Genomic DNA, 22,107 nt, shown 5'->3' with positions numbered 1-22,107 from the left:
CATTAGGACCGCAGCTGCAGACAAACAGAGTAGCAGATATAAAACACTGCAGCTTTCCAACAGTAATGATGTTTGGGCACCGACCAAAGAATGCAAACTGAGAATGAGGACATGAGCGTCACCAAATGGCTGCAAAAAGAAAAACAGCAAACTGCCAAAATCCAGCATAGTAATGTGTTGCTTTGCTTTTGTAATTTCGGTCAGAAGGATGCTTATTGTCGAGCCATTGCGCATCACAAATTCCCTTTTATTTACAGGCAGAACTGCTCTTTAAGACAACATATATCTGGTTTTCTTTTTGCGGAGAAAAAGTCGTTCAGCACTAACACAAAAACGTGACAATCGAATTTATATTCTGTTCAAGAATTATGTGAAACAACATTTTTTAATCTTAGAAGAAGCAATGTTCTGATCCAAACCCAAATCGGGTTCATGGTCCCAATGATGGTATTTTTAAATGTTTTGTGACCTTCATCCCTGGCATATTACACAGATGTATTTTGCACAGCTGGTTTTTGACAATGACAGACTATTTTCATGTGCACAGCTTCCAAACCATTCATTTGTAGTAGGGTAGTTATCGTGTTAACTATTTGCGTTTTTTTGTTGTTGATGCGTTAAAATAAATGACCTCAATCATTACTTTGTAAAGGGGGCCCTCCACATTTACCAACACATTTTCATTTGTTCAGAAAACTTAGCGATGGAAAAACAGAAAGACATGCTTCTAAATGGACAATTGTGTTTTAAATTGTGACAAGACGGTGCTCTGGACAAAACATGACCTGCTTGGTTTGCAAGGGTGAATTTTTCACCGAAGAATTTCATCACTGACATATCATCTAAAGGCAAAGCATCCTGGTGTGGCAGCAGCGTTTAAGGGAGGGGGGCTCCGACAGACTACTTTGCAGCAGTTTGGAGCGTGAGGTGTGCCACTGTCCAAGCAAGCCAACAACACAATAACGGATCACACTAATTCATACTTTTTTTTCCCAAACAGTCAATGTTCTGAATCACAAAATGAACGCATGGTGATGCACTTGTTTATACAACAGCAAGTTTTGTTTTTATTTCACAGATTTCAGAAAGGGTGTCAAGGTAAAACAAAACTATTAAAGTATCCTTTGGTTTAAATTGATTGTTTAAATGACTTTTACTTATCCTTTTATTATAAGTTGACTTGAAATGTGATTAATCTCGATTCATTTGTACTAATTTGCGATTAATTAGTTAATATTTATGAATGAATTTACAGCCGTAATTTGCAGACAAACCCATGTTTTCCCGCACAGTCTGTGTTTTTCACATTTATAATAAGGTGATGTTCACAGTGTGAGAGGGAGACGTCATTGGCTGGTGCAGCTAATGGGATGTCTATGTGATGTGACCAGAAAAAGAACCTTTTCTGTAGATGTCTTCCACTCACGATTGACCAAAACCACATTTAAATATTTTACAGGGCAAAAACAGGGAGCAAACATGCTAACAATAGCCTAGCAACTAAGCAAACCTCTCTGTATTAAAGCATCATTAGAGGAGGAGCAAAACGTGTTTACTGAAGGATGTAGCTGTAGCATAGTCACATATGTGTTAAGAAACAAATGATCCAGATGTGCATGGTTTAGGCATTTTGTTGTCAGAACATTGCAGTAGCCTTATCCACCTAGTTAACATGTGTTGGAGCAACATATCGAGGCTGATGTGCAGAAACTCCAGTTGGAACAAAATATCTGTCTCTGTCAGGAAGAAACTCATAAAGGAAACTGCAGCATCCTGAAAGTCCCTGGTGAGTCAATAAGTGTAACAACGAAGAAACGCAACGGGTTATTTCACTGCACTTTTCAAATCAGATTTAGCTTTCAAGCATATATGTGGCATTGATTTTAATGACATATCAGACTCAGACTACAAATGCCTAACCTTAAAGGACTCAGATCGCTATCCCTGATCATCTCAAGTTTGAAGCTTAAACTAAAGTGACTCACTCCGACAGGATATTCAACACAGTAGCACATCTGAAATGTGCCAAATATTACAGTTCCAGTCTGAGGACAACAGAGAGTCTTTTAGTAAAACACTTTATTAAATGTATAGTTTTACTATGTGTTTGAATTTGTAATTGTGGTTGAGGACAGACTCATGTAAGATTTTCTGACAACAATAGCAGAAAAGGAAGCACTTTTCTCTAGAACACAAAATAATTGATTTCCACGAAACAGACACTTAGACTGACCTTGGTTCTTCTCCATCAGCGGCAGAGTGGTGTCGTCATAACCTGGTTTGCCATTCTTGGTGGCTTTTGGGGTGGCCGTCACAGCAGGCTGAGTAAAGAGATAAAGCAGCAATATAACACAACTCAGTCAGATCTGTTAATGCTTCAGTTTAATGCAGTAACTATCTCAATTTTGTGAAAAAGCTTAAGTGCGACTTTAGATTGATCTTTGCATATGCGTATACAAATTTTAGCCTTATGGGATGTATTTCTAATTATTCTAGGAATTCAGGAGAGTCAAACTGGGAGCTTCTAAAATGTTTTTATGGAAATACACTCCTATTAGACAACTTATGTAAAAGAAACTACCTTTTTTTAACAATGTTTGTGTGAAATCTTTAAACACTATATTTAAGTAAGGCTGCACAATATCAGGAAAGAAAATGTCCTTTTTAGATTTTTGCTAATTATTGTGTTTATAGTCGTAGTGTCTTACCCACTTTTCCTCACAATAATCTTTGTTTTCCACCATCATGATTTCCCCATCACTCACCCTGAGCTTTAGGATCTTTATCTACTAAATTAAATATCAGTTGTGGGCATCGAGGAAGCCAAATATATTATTGTGGAGCAGTGTATTTAAGGATTCACCGGTCAGAGTCGGCCTGAGATCAGAATCTCCCTTGCTTTCCTTAGATTGGCCCTGAGTGGCGATTGGAGGGTAAAACACTGAAAAATAATATTTTGTTTCACTTTCTGATTACCTGGATCCAAAATAAAAACTGCAACCATTTGGTCTTGAAAAGCATCAACCACCAGCTTCTACTTTCATCGACAGATAAAGGTTGGTGATATATACTTTAATGCATCAATAGGGGTAATCTTGTAACCTCTATATCTGTTGGATTCAAAACCACTACCTCTATCAAAGAACAAAGAAGAAGAAGAATTAGATAGTTTCCTTTGTATGTTTTAGGTATCATAGCACTCCGGAAAAAAATTGGATTTGGTTTATTAGATACGGTTCAGACCTCAAGGAAAACTGCAAATTGGTATTGCCCAAGAAAAGCCTGATCAGAGCATCACTAGTTTTAATGCCTGTCACCTGAAATATGCTAGCCTTCCACATATTGCATCCCTTTGTGGTTGGGATATTGCCCACACCAATGTTGACTGTGATTTGAAATTTTGAGCTACTCTGTTTTTTGGCATGCTTCCTTTACAATAACTGTGGCAACCACAACTGTGGCTGTGTGGTTCCAGCCAGAAGATCATGATGGTGTGATAATAAAGCCCACTAACATTCAAAGATTACTTTGGCAAGAAGCTGAAGCCCAACTTGCTTCAATAGTGTTTGACTGTTGAGGTTAAGTGCTACATATAGAGTGAGCACAATAAGAGAATAGAAAGTGCTGAATGATGGTGGATTTATGAATTAATGAATGATTTATGTAAGCCATGGTGGATTAAATTGTGCTATTTAATCACTAAACTTTTACCGGTACAGGGCAGGAAGTACTGAATTGAATAACCTGTACTAAAATAAAGGTCTGCACCTGGAAGTGGCTCTTGTTCCAACCATCCTTAGTCAAAGTGTTCCTCAGCTCCTTGTAGCTCCACACCGTCTGCAGTACGTGGGATGCTGCCTTTGTTTCACGAGCTGATTGGCTGAGGGTGGGACACATAAAGAAGTGAATAAATGAAGAATTTACAAGAGAAATTAGAGCAAGAAAGCCAATCTAACCCCCTGACAGTGACAGTTGGTGTGGTGGATCTGTGCGGCTGCGATCAATCACTTTATTCAAAGGCTCTGCCTCCACGCCTGGCTTCAAGCTCTGCTTCTGTTTTTAATTCATAACCAGATGAGCGCACATTTCTTTTCATTAGTTACCTCTGAGGCACCAGTATTAATTAAAAAGTGGTTTGGGGGGTGACTCACATCAGAGTACGCTAACCCCAGGAACAAAGCTTTTTGTTCTGTGACTAAACAATGTATACTCATGGTAGTTAGCAGCTGCCAATAGGATCAATAGATCCAAACACAATAATAAGCTTTTGAATAGGGCTCCTGATTGTAAAATAAGAGTGCATTATGAGGTAGGTCAGTCCTCCAGTGTTTAAAATCAGTCTGAAAAGTACAGATTCAGAGCTCCACCACCAACGTCACCTCCAGTGGTAAAAGCCTGTTTAATGATGTGTGGTGGGTAGAAATGTCTGCAGGCTCCCACGTTTCAGTATGTGAAAGGCAAACTCTAACTATTAGAGATGCATTACACTATTCTCCATGAATACTAACAAAAAGCTCCTGCTTCAACTAGCTTCCAAGGCCTAACTAAAGTTATCACATAGCTTAAACACACACGTTTTTCTCAGTGCCTTGCAAAGTATTCATACCTCTTAAACTTTTCACCCCTGGAAACACTACAGAAACTGCTATGGGCTTTTGGAAGATTCTTTGTGATAGTCAAACACAAAGCTGTGGATAAACTGTGATGTGGAGGGAAAACGATTCATGATTTTACTAATTATTTACAAAGGAAAAACTTGCAGAGCACATTTGTATTCAGTCCTTACACTGATGCTCCTAAGTAAAATCCATTCACATCTAAATTTGACAAATTACTATATAGAGACCACCTGTATGTCTCAGTAAGTCTCAAAATAAACTCTTCTGTTCTGTGAAGGCCTCAGGGGTTTGTTAGAGAACATTAGTGAACACACAGCATCATGAAGACCAAGAGCAGGGATACAGTTGTGGAGAGGTTTAAAGCCGAGTTAGGTTATATAACTATATCCAAAAATTCAAAGAACGCAAGAGGCATTTTTCATTCCGTCATCGGAAAATACAAGTATGAAGTTGTTTTCACCATAACTGCCAGGGTAGCAAAGAGAGCATTAATCAGAGAAGCAACTCAGAGGCCCCTGGTAACCCTGGAAGAGCTTCAGAGATCCAAAGTGCTCCAATCAGATCAGAACAACACTGAACTTTTTGGGCTACATGCAAAACACTATATATGATGGAAAACTAACATTAGATATCTATGTGATCACACAACTACTGTGGTGAAATATGGCAGTGGAAGTGTAATGCTATGGGGATGCTTTTCTTAGGCAGGGACAGGGATTTTGGTCAAAGCGGATGATGGAACACAGGACAATCCTAGAAGATAACCTGCCAAAGACCAGGCACAGGGGCAGAGGTTCCCTTTCTAGCAGAGCAATGACCCTAAACAGCCAGAGCTACAGCACAACAGAATGGTTTAGATCAAACCACATTCATGTGTTTGAATGACCCAAACGAGAATCTGGCATAAGTGTGACTGAGCTGTAAGCTGAAATGGGAAAGTTGCTGTCTATATATGTCCAAGGAGCAAACCCAAGATACACTTGGAGGTATAAGTGATTGTCTTTTGTAGAAGTGGTTCTACAGGAATTTGTGTTAGTGGGGGGGTATATATATATATATATATATATACCCATAAATTTGCAGTTTTTTTTATTTTCAAAAACTGCTGAAAACCATCTTTTAATTTCTTTCCATTTGTACACAACTTTGTGTTGGTCTGTCACAGTTTCCAGCTCAGGAAACTGTTTTGGTATATTTTAAAACCTTCACCTGGTCCGGTTAATGGCAACCAGCTTCTCGATGGCCTGGGCCTGGATAAGGGACCGAGCGTTTTCGGAGCTGTCCGTCACAATCTCGTGAATTGTGTTGAGGATTGCGACCACGGTGTCCTCCTCCAGGTTCTTAGCTGGTCGCTGCTGACCGCTGGGCAGGTTGCTCACAAGGTCCCGCATGGCGTAACTTCCTGTAAGGGGAAGGATTTTTGAAGACAGCAAAGGCTTGAAGTTAAAGTTTCAGTCAAATCTCCTTAGATCTGCAATATAATTAAAAAACATCTGAAGATGTCATGTTCAGTATAGCCTTTTAATCTTAACATTAATCTTATTGCTTCAGTAGTTACCCGGGAGAATAAGCATATCTCCATTGTTTAAGCATGTGTGATTTAATAAATACTCCATACCAATCAGATCCTTGTTGCGTCGGTCAATAGAAAGGTTGCGCAGAGCAATGGCCACAGCTCGGACCACCTTGTCAGAGTCGGAACGCAGCAGCTCCACCAGGATTGGGAGACCTTTCTCCTTCCGCACCGTGGCTCGAATGTAGTTGGACCACTGGAAGACAGCGGAGGGAATCCTTTTGCAAAAAATAAGCTTTCCTTTTCTCATGCCCCGTTCCCATTTGTGAGCACAAACACTCCATCAGTCACTCAGCAGCTGCCAGGCAGCTTCTCCTTCTGCTCAGCTCACTGCATAGTGGGGCTCTGAATGGACATGTGCTTTAATTTGTCTGAATTTAATCATCAGTGGGTTTTACTTCTTGTTTTTTGTAGCATAAAACATTAACTTTGACATAAAAGCGTCTCTTCTCTAAGAACTGCTACCCCATGGGATACAATTAAAGAGAGATTGGGAATGAATGAGCCACCAGGTGGCAGTAGTAAGCTGTGGAAAATGTGTGAAAAGGACAAAAATCAGGGAATGAGTAGGGTTGAAAACCTCTGATAGTCTGTCATGGGTCAGAATATGCTTTTGTCCAATCCAAAGGGCCATGAACACAAACTATCACTGTGGTCAATTCAACTGCAAACCTATCTGGAATGGGATACTAATTTCAATTAGCTAAAAGTCATTAGTACTAAATTATCTGAAGTCCCTGCACAACAGAGTGAAAGACAAAATCCTAAAGAACTTGTGGTTTTTTCCATTGAAATTGGAGCTTGATGCTGCTCAATGTGAATGATGAAGGTTAGTCTGCTCCACAGGCCTGAAGAGAAGGACTTTGGTGATAACGCAGTTGTGCGCTAAGTGCTACCTGTCTGCTAAGAAATACAGGTGACCTCTCTTGCCTAAGGTGCTTAGCGTAAACTAGCATTTGACAGCCAGCCCTTTTGCATTGATAATTTACCACAGCCTGAGAACCGCACATCCTCTTAGCAGCTCCACAACTGCTGTGATTGGAGTGACTACCTGACTGTGGCTGGAGAGCCACTCTTCTTACCCACCGTCAAAAGCGCTGCACATGAGTGTGGTGTACATGTATTATCTAATCATGTCATGAACTGGATGGAAGATTCTGAGTTAGGTTTCACGTTTTCTTAAGGTTTTCCATTTGACAGACTGGGCCTGCAAAAGTTGCTAATTTCACTGTAATTAGATTTAGTGGGCTGTATGTTAAATTTAGTTTCCAATTTGACTTTGTTTCAAGCGCACATACATTACATACATTAATTATAAATATATAAACATGATATATATTTATAAAGTGAGAGTTTTTGCAAATTGTGCTCTGTAGCGCCGACCTCAAGGTAAAAAGTAAAAGTCGGAGCGTAGCTTGATGTAAAGGTAGAGCGTGCGCACCATGTACAGAGGCTACGAATCCTTCAACCCTAGGTTGTTGCATGTTTACCCCACTTCTCTCTAATCATTCTCTGCCTGTATACTATAAAATAAAAAAAATGGTAAAAATATAAACTCCAAAAAAATCCAAGGTCTCAATACGTCTTTCATGTCAGAATTTCACCTTTTCAGAAGTTCTTTTTTTTTTTTCAGAAGTTTTTGAAAGCATCAATACAAAAAACTAAAAAAACATCAAATATGGAACCCCCAAAAAGCAGAGAAAGGAAGAGATGGATGGAAAATACTTAAATCATATTTTTTTCCATATGTTTCCAGACTGTAGGAACCCTGGAAATCAGTTTCTTTGATCAAAATCTATTAAGTTTGGATGTCCTTAAAGCCTTTCATCCAGCTGACTGGCAGTCACCTTCGTAGTAAATGCACATTGAGTTTAACATTTAGCTTAACTCTGTTGCTGCTTTCAGAGTTATACTGTTCCTGCCCTCTGTTTAAGCAGAGTGGGATGCCATTTACACCTAATTGGTGTTTCTAGCTGTAAAATGTACTGAAAGGCCATGGCCAACATCAAACTTTGCAGAAAGTGTGCAATTAGGCAAAAGTCAGTTTGAACATGGTGTCTGCTCTTTGGACCCTCCCCTATCCCAGGACTCACAGTCCACTGTCCAGCGCTGAGGTTCTGCAGAGCCCCTGCAGCTGCCTCAAGGGTATTGTAGTTCTGGCTCTCCGTCAGCAGAGACAGGTAGAGCCTCACCACTTCAGGCTGGTACAGCAGCTCAAAGCCTGCAGGGGGACACATAGAGACAAATTGTTAAACTGCTGGCAGGACAGATGAGGCAGATCGGCTTTGTGAAGGAGCCAGCAAATGTATTACAAAAGTTATTTCAGTCTTTCTGCACAACAAGAGAAAATAAGCTTGGGTTTACCATAATGTACAACACCTCTGGTACCAGTGAAAGACCTTTGCAAATGACACAAAATGTGGGTTGAAACATTTTATTTTCAGTAAAGCTTTCACAATTTTAACATGCAGACAATTTTTCAGCAGAAACTAACAATGAGAGGAGCCCCTTTTAAAAAATCTGTAGAAGAATGTCCGCTTAGCAACATGAGAGCATCACCACTGAAAACACTCGACAATAACAAGGGAACACAAGGAGAGATTATTGATCCAACATTCAAGGCTGAACCCCGACTATCTGAGAGGGAGTTTTATCTCACTAACACACAAGAAGTTCAGCCACAGTCGATCATTATTCCTCTCTGTGATGGAAACCTAATTACATTTATCAGCTATTAGACAGAGCAGGCACGACGAGGGAGGCAGAGGCTTCTAATAAAAACTTAAATCAAACTCATCCATCAAAGGGTTTTTCTTACTTTAAACAAATAAGCTCATTAGTGTTCCACAAGGAACACAATGTATGTACAATTATATGATGGAGGCAACCAAACAACGTAACCTTAAACTGTTAAACTCTTTGAAGGACGCAGAGATGCATCAATAAAGTCCCCTGGTGATGGGAGAATTTTCAGCTCAAAAACTCAAAAGTTTAATCTTTTCTGATTAGTGGATGCACCATACCTAAACACAGCCAGGTCGTGCTAACTGCAACACCCTATGGTGTAGAAGATGTTACCGAGGAAAGAACATCCAGTTAGCTATTTAACTGTTCAAAGTTAGCTGTCACTTCTAGAAAGAAAACTATATTTTATAAGGGTTAATTCAGGCCACAACAACAAAGAGCTAAACTTTGGCAGTTGCTGGTCATTATATTCCTACATCATTTAGCAGTTTCTGTAGAAAAAGTCGGTGTCAAATAAAGCTGTCTGCAACAGGATTTCAAACTGCACCCACCTAACATTTTCACAAACAAGTCGACCAGCAGCTGAATTCACTAGATACCTGTAAAGCTAAAAATATTACAGCCAAGTAACATTTTATTCTCTCATTAGCCTCTGTCTGTCACACATGTTGAATTTAGACATATTGGCAACTAATTGGAACATTCAGTAAAATATGTCAACTGCTACTATTTTTGAATTGGTTGTAAATTAATAAAACCCTGTTGGCTAACACCAATTTTGCAAGACAATCAGTCCCAAAATAATTATTAAAAATAAAGCCATGCTATATAGAGGGAACCATCACACTAAAGAAAAATTATTTTAAATAGATTTTCACACTTGACTAAAACATTTATTTTGTCTTTTACAGCCCATACGTAACATGTAAACATCTAATGCTCACTTTGCTCAATCTCTACAAATCTGCTTTTGGAAAAGAATAATAAAGGTTTTCACTATCTTCTTCATACCACGTCTAAAGTAAGCAGAAGTTATGAAAATAGCGGGTAAAATAATCTTTCACATTTTATTTTCTACCACAGCACATTTCAAATTCATGTTTATTCATGTGTTCTGAGGTTAGCTTTTATTTTAAAACTCCTCTATTTTTGTGGGAATGAATATATAGTAACCTTGTAGGAGAAATGCACAGAGACTAACCAGGCTTTTAGAAAATTTTTGCAATGAAAAAATGTCTTGCCTAAATGTAAAGTGGATATTCCTCTTTAGGAACTTAAAAATAGTGACATAGGGAAGAGGGCAAGTTGTGTGCTTGGGCGGTAACAGAAACATAAAATTAAACTTGTGTCCTTAAGTCCAACTAAATCCACATATCACACCCATCATTTACAGAGAGGCCTGGGCTTCCCTCAGATTGCCAAATTCAGACAGAGCAACATGGTTGTTAACACTCAGGACCTCTGACAATGGTTTTCTTTCCTGTGGCGTTTCCCTTCAAGAGCTCTCTACCAGAATGTGTGTGGGAGGAACTGCCAGATCGGGCGAAAGTTACTGAAGATGCTGTTTGAAGAATGTTGTGTTCATTTTAAAGAACCAAATTTTTAAAAGCTTTAAGGCACTATCTCTTAAAGCAAAAATAAGTGTCTTCATTTTAATAGCCCTGTCATTTTGACCTGTAAAAACCCAAGGTGGCACATGAGTGTTCCTCAGGGGCTAAAAAAATGATTCTCAGCAAAGCAGCACAAGTTAGAGATGTCGCATCCAGGTTGTAACCATGTGCTAGAACATGAATTACATGAAAAGGTTCGCTCAGGAGCACAGCGAGAGAGGAGGAAGCCTGCAAACCCTCCACTCAGCAACATTTTGCATTTGCCTCATATTTCTGGGTGTACTGGGTGCAAACTCAGCAGACTGGAGACTGTTAGGCCTGTTGAAAGGCATTTCATCTCCGAGGAAGACTCTGTCTGAGGAAAAGTCAGGCATGTTGAACTCTTGGTAGCATATTCACTATATTTCTTCCCCCACATGAGGTCCCCCTATGTGGTTCTTGCTCTAACAACCAAATGAAATGCAATACCTTGCTTATAAGAAATCAGACTTTTACAAAATCTCTTAAAGTGTTCATTATTAGTTCTGCAAATCTTCTGAAGGCCTTCAAAGGTTTTTACTTTGGAGTTTCACTACTTCTTTGCCAATTTTCAGCCTAGTACTTGTACAGTCTCCAAATGATGTTATCTGTACTATTTTTTTGAATTTAGGAAGCTTTTTGTGCTTGAATGATTCAAAGGTCACATTTACGTGGCATAACAAACAAAACGGTCAATCACCTGACTGAAATGAATAGAAAGCTCTTAAAGATCACCAGAACGGCTGCAGAAATCTTTTTTAAAACCATCTTAAATTACGATTACAACAAAGTTGAATCAAATAATATTCAATATGTAGTTTGTTCAGGTTAATGGAAGGAATGGAACGGTGGGAGGATTCACGAATCCATTTTTATCATTAGAGGGATATTTTATTTATTGAGCCAGAAAATATTTCTGCCAAAGCTTTATATTCATCTGCATCTGCAGTGAGGGCTTAATGTCACCACGTCAGGCCGCTCCTGATTATCCCCTTGCCAGTTTGCATTCTTGGCCTCTGTTGACAGTGGTGTTGTTGGTGCTGGTTGTCAGTTTGTTGGACAGAATTACAATCTGGACACGGAGAGGAGCTGTCAGTGAGATGAGACCTACTACAACTCTGTGCCAGACTGAAAACATGATGAGGTTCTTCCAACATCATGCTTCTGTTTGTGTTTATGGCAGTATATGCAAGTGAAAAGTTTTTGGTGGCATAAAAACTGTATTAGTGATGTATATTAGGGGTGTAATAAGGTTGTTATAATACACCATATTTCAATATGTAGATATTAAAAAGAGAATTCTCGTTCACAATTCACTGTGTAGTTGCTGCCAGCATGACATTATAAGGTGAGGTTAGTGTAAGCTATTACTATTAGGAGCCTTGGTAATAAAGATGTTTGCTTTAAGCTTGACACCGTGGTCCTGACTAGTTTTGACAGTCGACTGTATGTCGTCAACATTCTGTTACAAAAGCATTAGAGAAGCCTCCATCTGTGTTCATCCTGGTGGCAGAATTGTGGCATTCATCAGAAAATAAAAGCTTTGACAAACAAAAAAGGAAGGCTTTCTATGCATTTTAAGGAAATCATGACTGGCTAATAGTTACCCATTAACAATGGTAAAGTTTGCATCTTCTAATTGGTGCTGGGCTATTTCAGGGCTTCTGGGGCATTTGATTATCTCTGCTTCAAAATCTAAAATCATTAAACTAATCAAACCTGTGTAAAAGTGAATATTTCTACAAATCTACAAAACCCTTATTCTGTTTATGAAAATCAAAAATGTAACATTTTGAATGCTTTTTTGGCATCTTACAATTAAACACGTTTCCCAAAATATTGCAAAAATATTGTTTATGAGTACAATATTATGTATCATTTGATCAGTGACAAACCCCCAATAACCTGTTGTAATTATGATTATGAATATATTATTTAATATTCAATATTAATACTTTAATATTTATTAAATAATATTTCGGTGTGTTAAGGGTTGTCCTGTGAATACCAACACAGTAAGGCGATGGCATTAGGACAAAATCGAAAAGGGTGAGCCAAGCTTTGACCTTATTGAACAGCAAAACTCTGCACATACATGGAATGAATTCACACAATTTCTTAAAATACAAGAATTTATTAACAAAAATAAGTCAACTCAAAGTCAAACATATTTCAATCAACAAACTCTTCACCATGCTAAAACAATCCAACTAAACTACCAAGCAGAATGAAAGAATAAGGAAGACTCATGGGCTATGTACAATATAAACAAGTTGATTAAAGATGATTCAAAACCATGACCAAAAGAGTGATGCGACATTACCATGCAATGTTTATGTTTGAGAACCAAGGATTATCTTGAAGAACCTGGAAATGAAGTTAAGTTAGTCTTGGAACCAACTTAGGCAATAATCAGCATACCTTTAGACAACCATTCACGATGCAAGATCAGATAAAATATTATTTTAATAAAATAATGTTTTAAGAATGATTTGCTGAATAAAACCAACCTTCTGGATGACCAATTCTCAACAGTGTTTAATTAGCTGCCTTTATTTAGTAAAATAATATTTAAAGAAATATTATTTTGAATAAGAACAAAATCTTTCTGGAGAAATTGGCTTAATGGTGTTTACTTAGTTTTCAAGTTTGGTAAAATAATATTTAGGGAAATATTATTTTACTGGATTGAAAACTTTTTCGGGTAAATGATCTTTAGCAGGCAAGCACATGTTCTTAGCTGTTAGCGGTTGAAGCTAAGAAAAGAAACTTAAAGCTTATCATCAGAATCAAACACACACCTTTAAAATACCACTAATAAAAAAGGGGTTAAAATGCATAAGCATGGACGGCACATTATGGCCGATCTGTGTTTAAAATCACCGTTTAAATAAAGTTTGTCTTAACTTTAACACAAAAAAAAAACACAGAACACACTAACTGAGCACAGGTGCTGAGCAGATAATCTGCTAGCACTAAGATAGCGGAGTTTCAACACAAACAAAACCAAACGTCATAAAACAAAAATAATGTTTAGATTATTTCATTCTAAATCACTTCTCTCTCTCTGCCCAAACCTAACCTCTTAGGTGAACCGTGCTGAGGAAAAGCTGTCCAGGGCGACAAAGTTTGAAGAAAACATCCACTGTGAACAAAGGGTTAGCTGCAGCTAACCTCCGTAGCTGTGGGGAGGGGCAGCTCGCTGTGCCTGCTGGCCAAACTGCACGTTACTGCTGTAACCACAGTGATGCGGTCCCGTTGTCCTTCCTTCACACCGGGAAAACTGCTCCACTCAGCCTCATAGAGACAGGGTCTCTGCTGGGAACTCTATAACACAGTTTGCTTCTGTAGACCTCAGAGAGAAAGGTCAAGCCACGCTTGTACCTTAATTACCCCGTTCACAAATAAATACCAGATACACACACAGCAATTCATTTGTACTTAACTTATGATGCATATGATCGCGTGATCGTATGACACTCTTGGATCCAGTTTGAAGAGTTTATGTGTTTGCCAGCAAAGAGACATTAGCGCGCTGTGTCCCTCCGTCCAGTTCCCCTGGGGGACCCACGTAGAAGAGACAGGATGTAGCAAGAGCGGTGTTTTTATGTGGACAGTGACGTCACGGGAAGTCCGCTGTTACCCCTTTTCCTGGCTGTGCTGGAAGTAGGTAAATGCGATTTACTTTGAAAGTTCCAGAAGAGCTCATACTGGCCATTCATGTTGTCCCCATGGCTGTGGTTCCAACAAACCGAATCATGTACGTATGTACTTTTACAATTTATACACTAACAGATCTAAATAACTGCAGTGGAGCGGGAAAAAAATGTTGTTTGTACTGTAGGCTCTAATAACAGCAGCATATAGTGTTTGCTCCACACAAAATGACAGCGAACTACCAACCAAAGATGAGATTGCAGTTGCCATAGCGACTAAAAGTGTAAGATGATTTTTTAGTGTAATTGTGAAACACGTACTAACAAGTCTAAAAATGCCAGTTCAAGTCATCAGATAGTGCTCACAGCTTCAGAGAGAGAGCTTCAGAGAGTTCTGGAAGCTTATATCTACACACACACACACACACATATATATATATATATATATATATATATATATATATATACACATATATATGCTTTATGCTCATTGATAACTTCCATACTGGATTACGTATAGTAATATATTGAAAAAAGTGCAGCATTTTAATCTTGCCGCAGATCAAACAGTGTTCCTATGCAGCTGGCATTCTGCATCTACGTCTCTACCACATGCTGAAAGCAAATGATACAAACATATGCCATAAATAAAAACATTAAAGCGTAGCCAGCATCAATGCTGACTCCCTGCATGCTCAGCCCCATGAGCCTCTTTCCAACACTTGTATGTTGGTGGGGCACATCACACACAGCTGTGGCATCCTTGCGTGACTCCTGCTGAGCTCTGATATACAGCAGTGCACACAATTACGCTCAGAAACCAAGCTGTGACACAGTCATAGAGATATGAATGGACACAAGCAGGGAAATGTGCCTAAATGGCTGAGAGGGGAGGAGCAGCAGGTTATTTTTTAAAGCGCGAGATGGTGACCAGTTCTGCAATTGAGGTAACACTCAATTAGTGCCGGGGTCCCAAAGATGAGGGGCTTTGTTGTGCTCCACAGGATAAAAACTGGGTTGGAAACAGAGTTTAGTTCTTGGTGATGCTTGGTAAAGAGCTACAGCATTAAGTAGGTTCAGGCAGCTCAACTATTGGTTAACACTGAGGTCAATGTATTCCAGTGTGACAGACTGGTAAATAACAATGGGTGCACTGATGTGCATGCACATATAAATGTATGTATGTAAACACAATGAAGACTGTTCCATGATCCCAGACTGGGGCCAACTCCTCACATTCACACATCTTCAGGGCAGTGGCGGATGCTGGTCTTTCAAGGAGGAGAAGTTCAATTTCAAGATCGCTGATTCGCTCATTTCGCTGTCAATCAAAAAGGGATTCAGCCTCAGACAGATCATCCAATCATCATGCAGACGCTGATCGTCCGGGCCAGCCCACTGCCCCATAGACCCCCAGAGACGCTCAGCGTCCGATGGGCGGAACAAAGCCCACCGTTTATCCAATGACTTGTCTTGTTTCGTTGCAGTCGAGGCTGCCCCATAGACCCCCAGAGACGCTGAGCGTCCGATGGGCGGGACAAAGCCCAGCATTTTTCCTTCGCTTTTGAACTCACTGTTTAAACCACTGTGAAGCTGCGGGAATGAGTGAGAGGAAAGCCGTGTCGTTACCAGTGATAAGAAGTTGATTCTGAACAGAAGTTGACCGCGTTGTAGCGCATATTTAGTCAATAACATGTACACACAACAGTATATATTTGATCACTTATTTTTTGACATTTTAGGGGAAGCTGAGCTTCCCTTGCAGTCTTAGAGCAATCGCCACAGCTTCAGGTCTATCTGCTTTGCTCTCAGATAGTCAAGTGCCTTCTGCAAACACCACCATGCACACACTTAAATCCAAAAACACACCGAACACTTGGTGAGGCATGTCAAAATGTGATGTCCATTGATTCTGTCTACCTACATCCAGCTACAGGTTTCTTTTTGCATTTACACCAATACTCTATCTATATGCAGCTCATTTTTCCAGGACACTTACAGCATGGCACCTCCCCAAAGCAGAGCAAGCATGGACGGTGCCATGAAGGAGAATTTGTTCCCCTTCTTCCCTTTTTGCTCTTGAGTTGCAGTTTAATGTTTCAGATTATCAAACTCAATTTAATATCAGACAAAAATAACCAGAGCAAATACAAAAAACTGTTTTGATTGATGGATGAACCAACCTGGCCCTATGTGAAAAAGTCATTGTGCCCCTAGTTAAGTCATGTATTGACTGTGATAAACCACATCTTTTGGAAAACTGAGGATACTTTATTTTCAGAACTGTAAAAATCACTTAAATAGAACCTCGATAGCAACAAGAAGTAGGCTAAAACATCTAAAAAAAACAAAAAAACAACAGATCATGTTACGAACTAAAGACAAGAACCAAAGGACAAAGAACCTAATGCTTTAACCAAACACCCGTTCACTGCTGGACCAGAGGAAAGAATCAATCTAGAGGTTTCTCATGGGGAACAGCAGACAATTAAAATGTTCTGAGCGCCATGTTTAAAACTTTAGAGTATTTCGTTTTCGACTGGCCAATTTTAAAACAAAAAACAATGTAACCACCAAGCAGCGTTAAAATGTAATGTAGGAGCAGCGTCAGAATAACACAAGGTGACTGTCTCTTACTGTACTTTCTCACCTGTCATGAAGTTTAGGTAGGTCAATACATTGCTTACTACTACACTCACAGCTGATGATTTTCTCCTAAATATACACTAACCGGCCACTTTATTATGTACACCTTGCTAGTACCGGGTTGGACTCCTTTTGCCTTCAGAACTGCCTTAATCCTTCGTGGCATAGATTCAACAAGGTACTGGAAACATTCCTCGGAGAGTTTGGTCCATATTGACATGATAGCATCACACAGATGCTGCAGATTGTCGGCTGCACATCCATGATACGAATCTCCCGTTACACCACATCCCAAAGGATCTCTATTGGATTGAGATCTGGTGACTGTGGCCATTTGAGAACAGTAAACTCATTGTCATGTTCAAGAAACCAGTCTGAGATGATTCATGCTTTATGACATGGTGCATTATCCTGCTGGAAGTAACCATCAGAAGATGGATACACTGTGGTCATAAAGGGATGGACATGGTCAGCAACAATACTCAGGTAGGCTGTGGCGTTGACACGATGCTCAAATTGGTACTAAGGGGCCCAAAGTGTGCCAAGAAAATATCCCCAACACCATTACATCACCACCACCAGCCTGAACCGTTGATACAAGGTGGGATGGATCCATGCTTTCATCTTGTTGATGCCAAATTCTGACCCTACCATCCAAATGTCGCAGCAGAAATCGAGACTCATCAGACCAGGCAACATTTTTCCAATCTTCTATTGTCCAGTTTTGGTGAGCCTGTGCGAATTGTAGCCTCAGTTTCCTGTTCTTAGCTGAAAGGAGTGGCACCCGGTGTGGTCTTCTGTTGCTGTAGCCTATCCGCCTCAAGGTTTGACATATTGTGCATTCAGAGATGCTCTTCTGCATGCCTTGGTTGTAACGAGTGGTTATTTGAGTTACTGTTGCCTTTCTATCACCTCGAACCAGTCTGGCCATTCTCCTCTGACATCAACAAGGCTAAAACTAACCTAGTCTAAAACTAACTCAGAATGTATGAATAAGTAATAAATAATCAGTCAAACATGGTGGTGGTAGTATGATTGTCTAGGGCTGCTATATAGCTCCATGACCTAAACAACTTGCCGTAATTGGTGGAACCATGAATTCTGCTGTCTACTAGAACTCTTGAACTGCAATGTCCAGCCAACAGTTTGTGATCTTAAACTCAAGCCCACCTGGGTAATTTGGCTGTTTGGATTCGCCTTTGAGAAGCACCAGCGAGACTCTCAAGGCTGACGGAAAATTAAGAGTCAGCCTAACCCAAATAATTATTGTTTTTCTGAATCTGGCTCCCCTGCACGGCCTTGATGGCTGGCTATTTTCAACTTCTCCTGGAAGTTATGTAAACATGACCTGCTCAGAACTTTGTGGACGGTTGATGAACATTCCAACGTACCATCAAGGACAATGGCCTCTGTGACAGTGCTTCATGGACTTACTTGCACACATTCACTTGCACACACACACATCCTCAAGATAAACATATGCACCCCCTCACACCACCTTCACCGTTCCCAGCATGATGTTGTTTTGTAAACTTGTTGCTTCTTTGTGCTGAGGTTTTTTGCAATCTCAAACTGTATCCTGCTAAGGATAAAGTGTGAAATATAATTTTTTTCCTCTACTTACCTAATGTGGCCTCTTCTCATCTAACAAGGGCAGCGCCTCTGAGTGGACAGCAAAGCCTCGGTGACCCATCTCCCCCTTGTCTTGTGTCATGATGTATGTCTGGATGGGTTGTACTTGAATTCTAATTTCCCCTCGGGGATCAATAAAGTATCTTTGAATTGAATTGAATTGTAATGCGGAAGGATCGAAGGCAGACCAGCAAGTCCCCCACTGGATGGTTTAAAAAAACAAAATGAAGCATCTAGTGTGGCCTAGTCAAAGTCTGGACCTAAATCTGAAAAGCTCCTACATGACCTTAAATAGGTCACTCATGCTTTAAAACCTTCCGGTGTGGCTGAGTTAAAACAATTACGAAGTGAAGTGTGGGCCAAAAGTCCACCATGGTGATGCAAACAAGTGATTGTCTGTTATCAGAAATGCTTGATGGTAGCGGTTGCCGCTAGATAGGTTTATGGGGCGATTACTTTTTCACAGAGTGCCAGGTTGGTTCAAACATATAAATCTATCTATAAATTTACCCAGGATATCCTTGTCATATATTAAAATGTGTTTGATTATCTGAAACATTTAAAGATGACAAAAAGGCAAAAAGAGAAGAAAGCTGTAAAGGGGAAATACTTTTTTGCAGCACTGTAGCTGTGATGTCCTTTCAATAAAAGAGAAATTATCAAATATTCTCTAATAACTATACCCAACGAATTTTCTGGAAATACACCACATGAAGAGCTCTTGTTATTCTTTTTGAGAACTATTTTCCAAGGTAAAAATGAGACAAAGCAAAAGGAAAAACAAAAATGTGCTTTCAGAGTAATGCTGACCACAAGGTCACATTCTCCGTCAGACAGAGACAAATGATATCATTCCAATTGGGAAGCCTCAAGTATCTGGTCTCATTCCACATCTGAAACACATGCACATTTAACCCCACAAGTCTCTCTTTTATGTCGGAGCATCTTTATGTAAGCGCACGCAACACATAGGACAGTGTTGTGGCGCTAATGAAGACTTTCTCGGGGCAGGAGTCACAGTGCTGTGATTAGACTAACATTGCACATCATTAAAAGTAGAATGGGTGAGACAAAAAAAGCTCTCAACTCTCTTGGGTTTATTAAAAAACAAAAAGGTGAGCGATGGCACCACATAAACAAAACATGTAAATTGGCAGAGTTCACGGAGGCCTTCAGCGTGCTGAGTCCAAGTTCTTCAGTGGTAGCCAATAATGCTTCTTTCAAGTTGTTTATGCTGCTTAGACCACAACCACATGGAGGGTGTTAACAGACATGTCAGTTTTGTACTACATGATAAATACTTTGAATAGGACAACAATATTGGACACAGAGTAAATCTGTAAATATTAAACACAGCTGTCATTTACTGTTTCAGTTTTGGAGAAAATGCAAATGTACCAACTACCATAGTGGCATACTTTTTAAATTATGTAGCATTATCCTTGGAGGTGAGTATAAAAACGTTTGAAGCATCAGCAAAGGAGGTGACATGAGCTGACACCAGAATATCAGCTCTGGTAATTAGAAACCTGCACAGTATATAAAGGCTAAAGATGCATGTTAATGTCTGTGCTGACTATAATTAGGCCCTGATTTAAGATGCATGTTGATGCTAGGTGTAAATTTCACTGAAGTACATTTGTTGACTTTCAAATTCCCTCCCCACGGTTCCCATTACAGTAATTTCTGTAATGGAGGACCACTGTGAAAATGTGCTTTACTGCAATCACGGGAAAATACTAAGTACACACTATCTGCTTCCATAGGATTTGACATGTAAAACAGCAGCCAGGTGCGTTTAGTGTCATGCAATTAATTATTTGACTATCAGCAAGTGTGACCATCCTATAGACAAATCAAACCAAAGTAGAGATGTCTCACCATGATTCACAGAGCCATTTTTGGGAAAAAGCAAACAGTCTTTTAACACACACAGCATACTTATTGTTAAGCACAGTGGCGGAGAGGTGATGATGTGGACTTGACCACCCTTTCAGTCATTGAGTCGACCATGAACTCCTCTGTATAGCAAAGTATTTTAGAGTCAAATACGAAGTAATCTCTCTGCCAGTAAAAGCTAGGCCCAAAGTGAGTCATCAACACATCAAAGGTCTCAACCTGACTGAAATGCCATGGTGGAACCTTAGAGAGCTATGCCTCAACAATTGCTGCAAACCTTCATGACTAAAGCAAGATTGCAAAAAGAGTGATCCAAAATCCTACACAACAGCAGGAGAAAAAAGACTAATTTAAGTTATTGATGCTAAAGAATGTTCTACATGTCAAATCATGGGGCGGGGTTTGTTTTCCTTATGACTGAATAAACAGTAGTTAAAAATTCCTTTTCTTATGAGTTCACATTTGAGACAAAAGAGACTAACAATTAATTGGATATACAGTACTGTGCAAATGTTTTAGGCAGGAAATGTTGAACAACTCCTTTCAGACCAAAAGAAGCTCTTAGAACAACTCTTAGATATTTAAAAAGATATGTTTACATACAGTACTGTGCAAACGTTTTAGGCAGGTGTGAAACAATCCTGTAAACAAAGAATGCTTTCAAAAATGGAAGTGTAAATCATTTATTTTCATCAATCAACAAAATGCAGTGAATGAACAGAAGAGAAATCTAAATCAAATCAATATTTGGTGTGACCACTCTTTGCTTTTAAAACAGCACCAGTTCTTCTAGGTACACTTGCACACATATTTTGAAGGGACTTGGCTGGTAGGTTGTTCCAAACATATTGGAGGACTAACCACAGATCTTCAGTGGATGTAGGCTTTCTCACATCCTTCTGTCTCTTCATGTAATCCCAGACACACTCCATGATGCTCAGATCAGGGCTTAGTGGAGGTCACACCATCATTTACAGTTATTGTTGTTCTTCTTTACGCTAAAGATTGTTCTTAATCACTTAATGACTGTAAATTAATAAAAATAATCAACATTTATTTTTTCTGAAAGCATTCTTTGTTTACAGCAATGTTTCACACCTGCCTAAAACTTTTGCAGAGTACTGTATGTAAACATTTCTTCTTAAATATCTAAGAGATGTTCCAAGCGAGAGCTTCTTTTGGTCTGAAAGGAGTTGTTCAACCTTCAGTCACCCCTTCAGATTGACAGAGTTCATTGTATCCTTTCATAGTCAGTAGGCCGTAGCCACAGATTGGCATTTCTATGAGCAGCCCCAGGGCAGCATACATTAGCATACCCACATGGTGGTTGGCCTTAGTTTGGATGTTGACAAAGAGAGGCAGAAGGTGGCCATTGGCCTCCTTCTTCGACAGCTACCCATCAGTTTTGTGCTACAAAATGTACTGACGTGTTGAGATGATTGAACGGAAGCCCTGTGCAGCCCTGACCCTTCTGTCACTACCTCCTTCAGTCTTTGCCATCTCACAGAAAGGGTCTGCTTATGCACTACCGTAAGTCTGGAATCCTAACAATTAGCATAATGGGACTCTTAGTAGCAAGCTGTTTTTGCGGTGAAAGCGGCTTCTTCCTCTTTTCTGTTCTCAAAGGCCAGAGAAGCCCTGCTGTGCCTTTTTGGTAAAAAGAATCAAGCACTGGTAGCACAGACCTGCTGATGAACTGGCACTGGACT

The 22,107-nt window shown here is 39.6% G+C and overlaps 1 protein-coding gene across 12 annotated transcripts in view; it reads right to left on the bottom strand.

The window, feature by feature from the left end:
- The window catches only part of arvcfb (ARVCF delta catenin family member b), a 336,448-nt gene that overhangs the window by 12,567 nt on the left and 301,774 nt on the right, over positions 1-22,107 (bottom strand). For all 12 annotated transcript variants that reach the window (XM_047381042.1, XM_047381035.1, XM_047381034.1 and 9 more), the window contains 5 exons: positions 8,286-8,413; positions 6,238-6,388; positions 5,829-6,021; positions 3,769-3,880; positions 2,234-2,321 (listed from right to left, as the gene is read on the bottom strand). In XM_047381042.1, coding sequence (XP_047236998.1) covers positions 2,234-2,321; positions 3,769-3,880; positions 5,829-6,021; positions 6,238-6,388; positions 8,286-8,413 — 672 coding nt within the window. The remainder of the gene's footprint in view (positions 1-2,233; positions 2,322-3,768; positions 3,881-5,828; positions 6,022-6,237; positions 6,389-8,285; positions 8,414-22,107) is intronic.

This window comes from Girardinichthys multiradiatus, chromosome 12 (assembly GCF_021462225.1).
Source record: "Girardinichthys multiradiatus isolate DD_20200921_A chromosome 12, DD_fGirMul_XY1, whole genome shotgun sequence".
Lineage (NCBI taxonomy): Eukaryota > Metazoa > Chordata > Actinopteri > Cyprinodontiformes > Goodeidae > Girardinichthys > Girardinichthys multiradiatus.
This window is presented reverse-complemented; position numbering and strand designations above follow the sequence as displayed.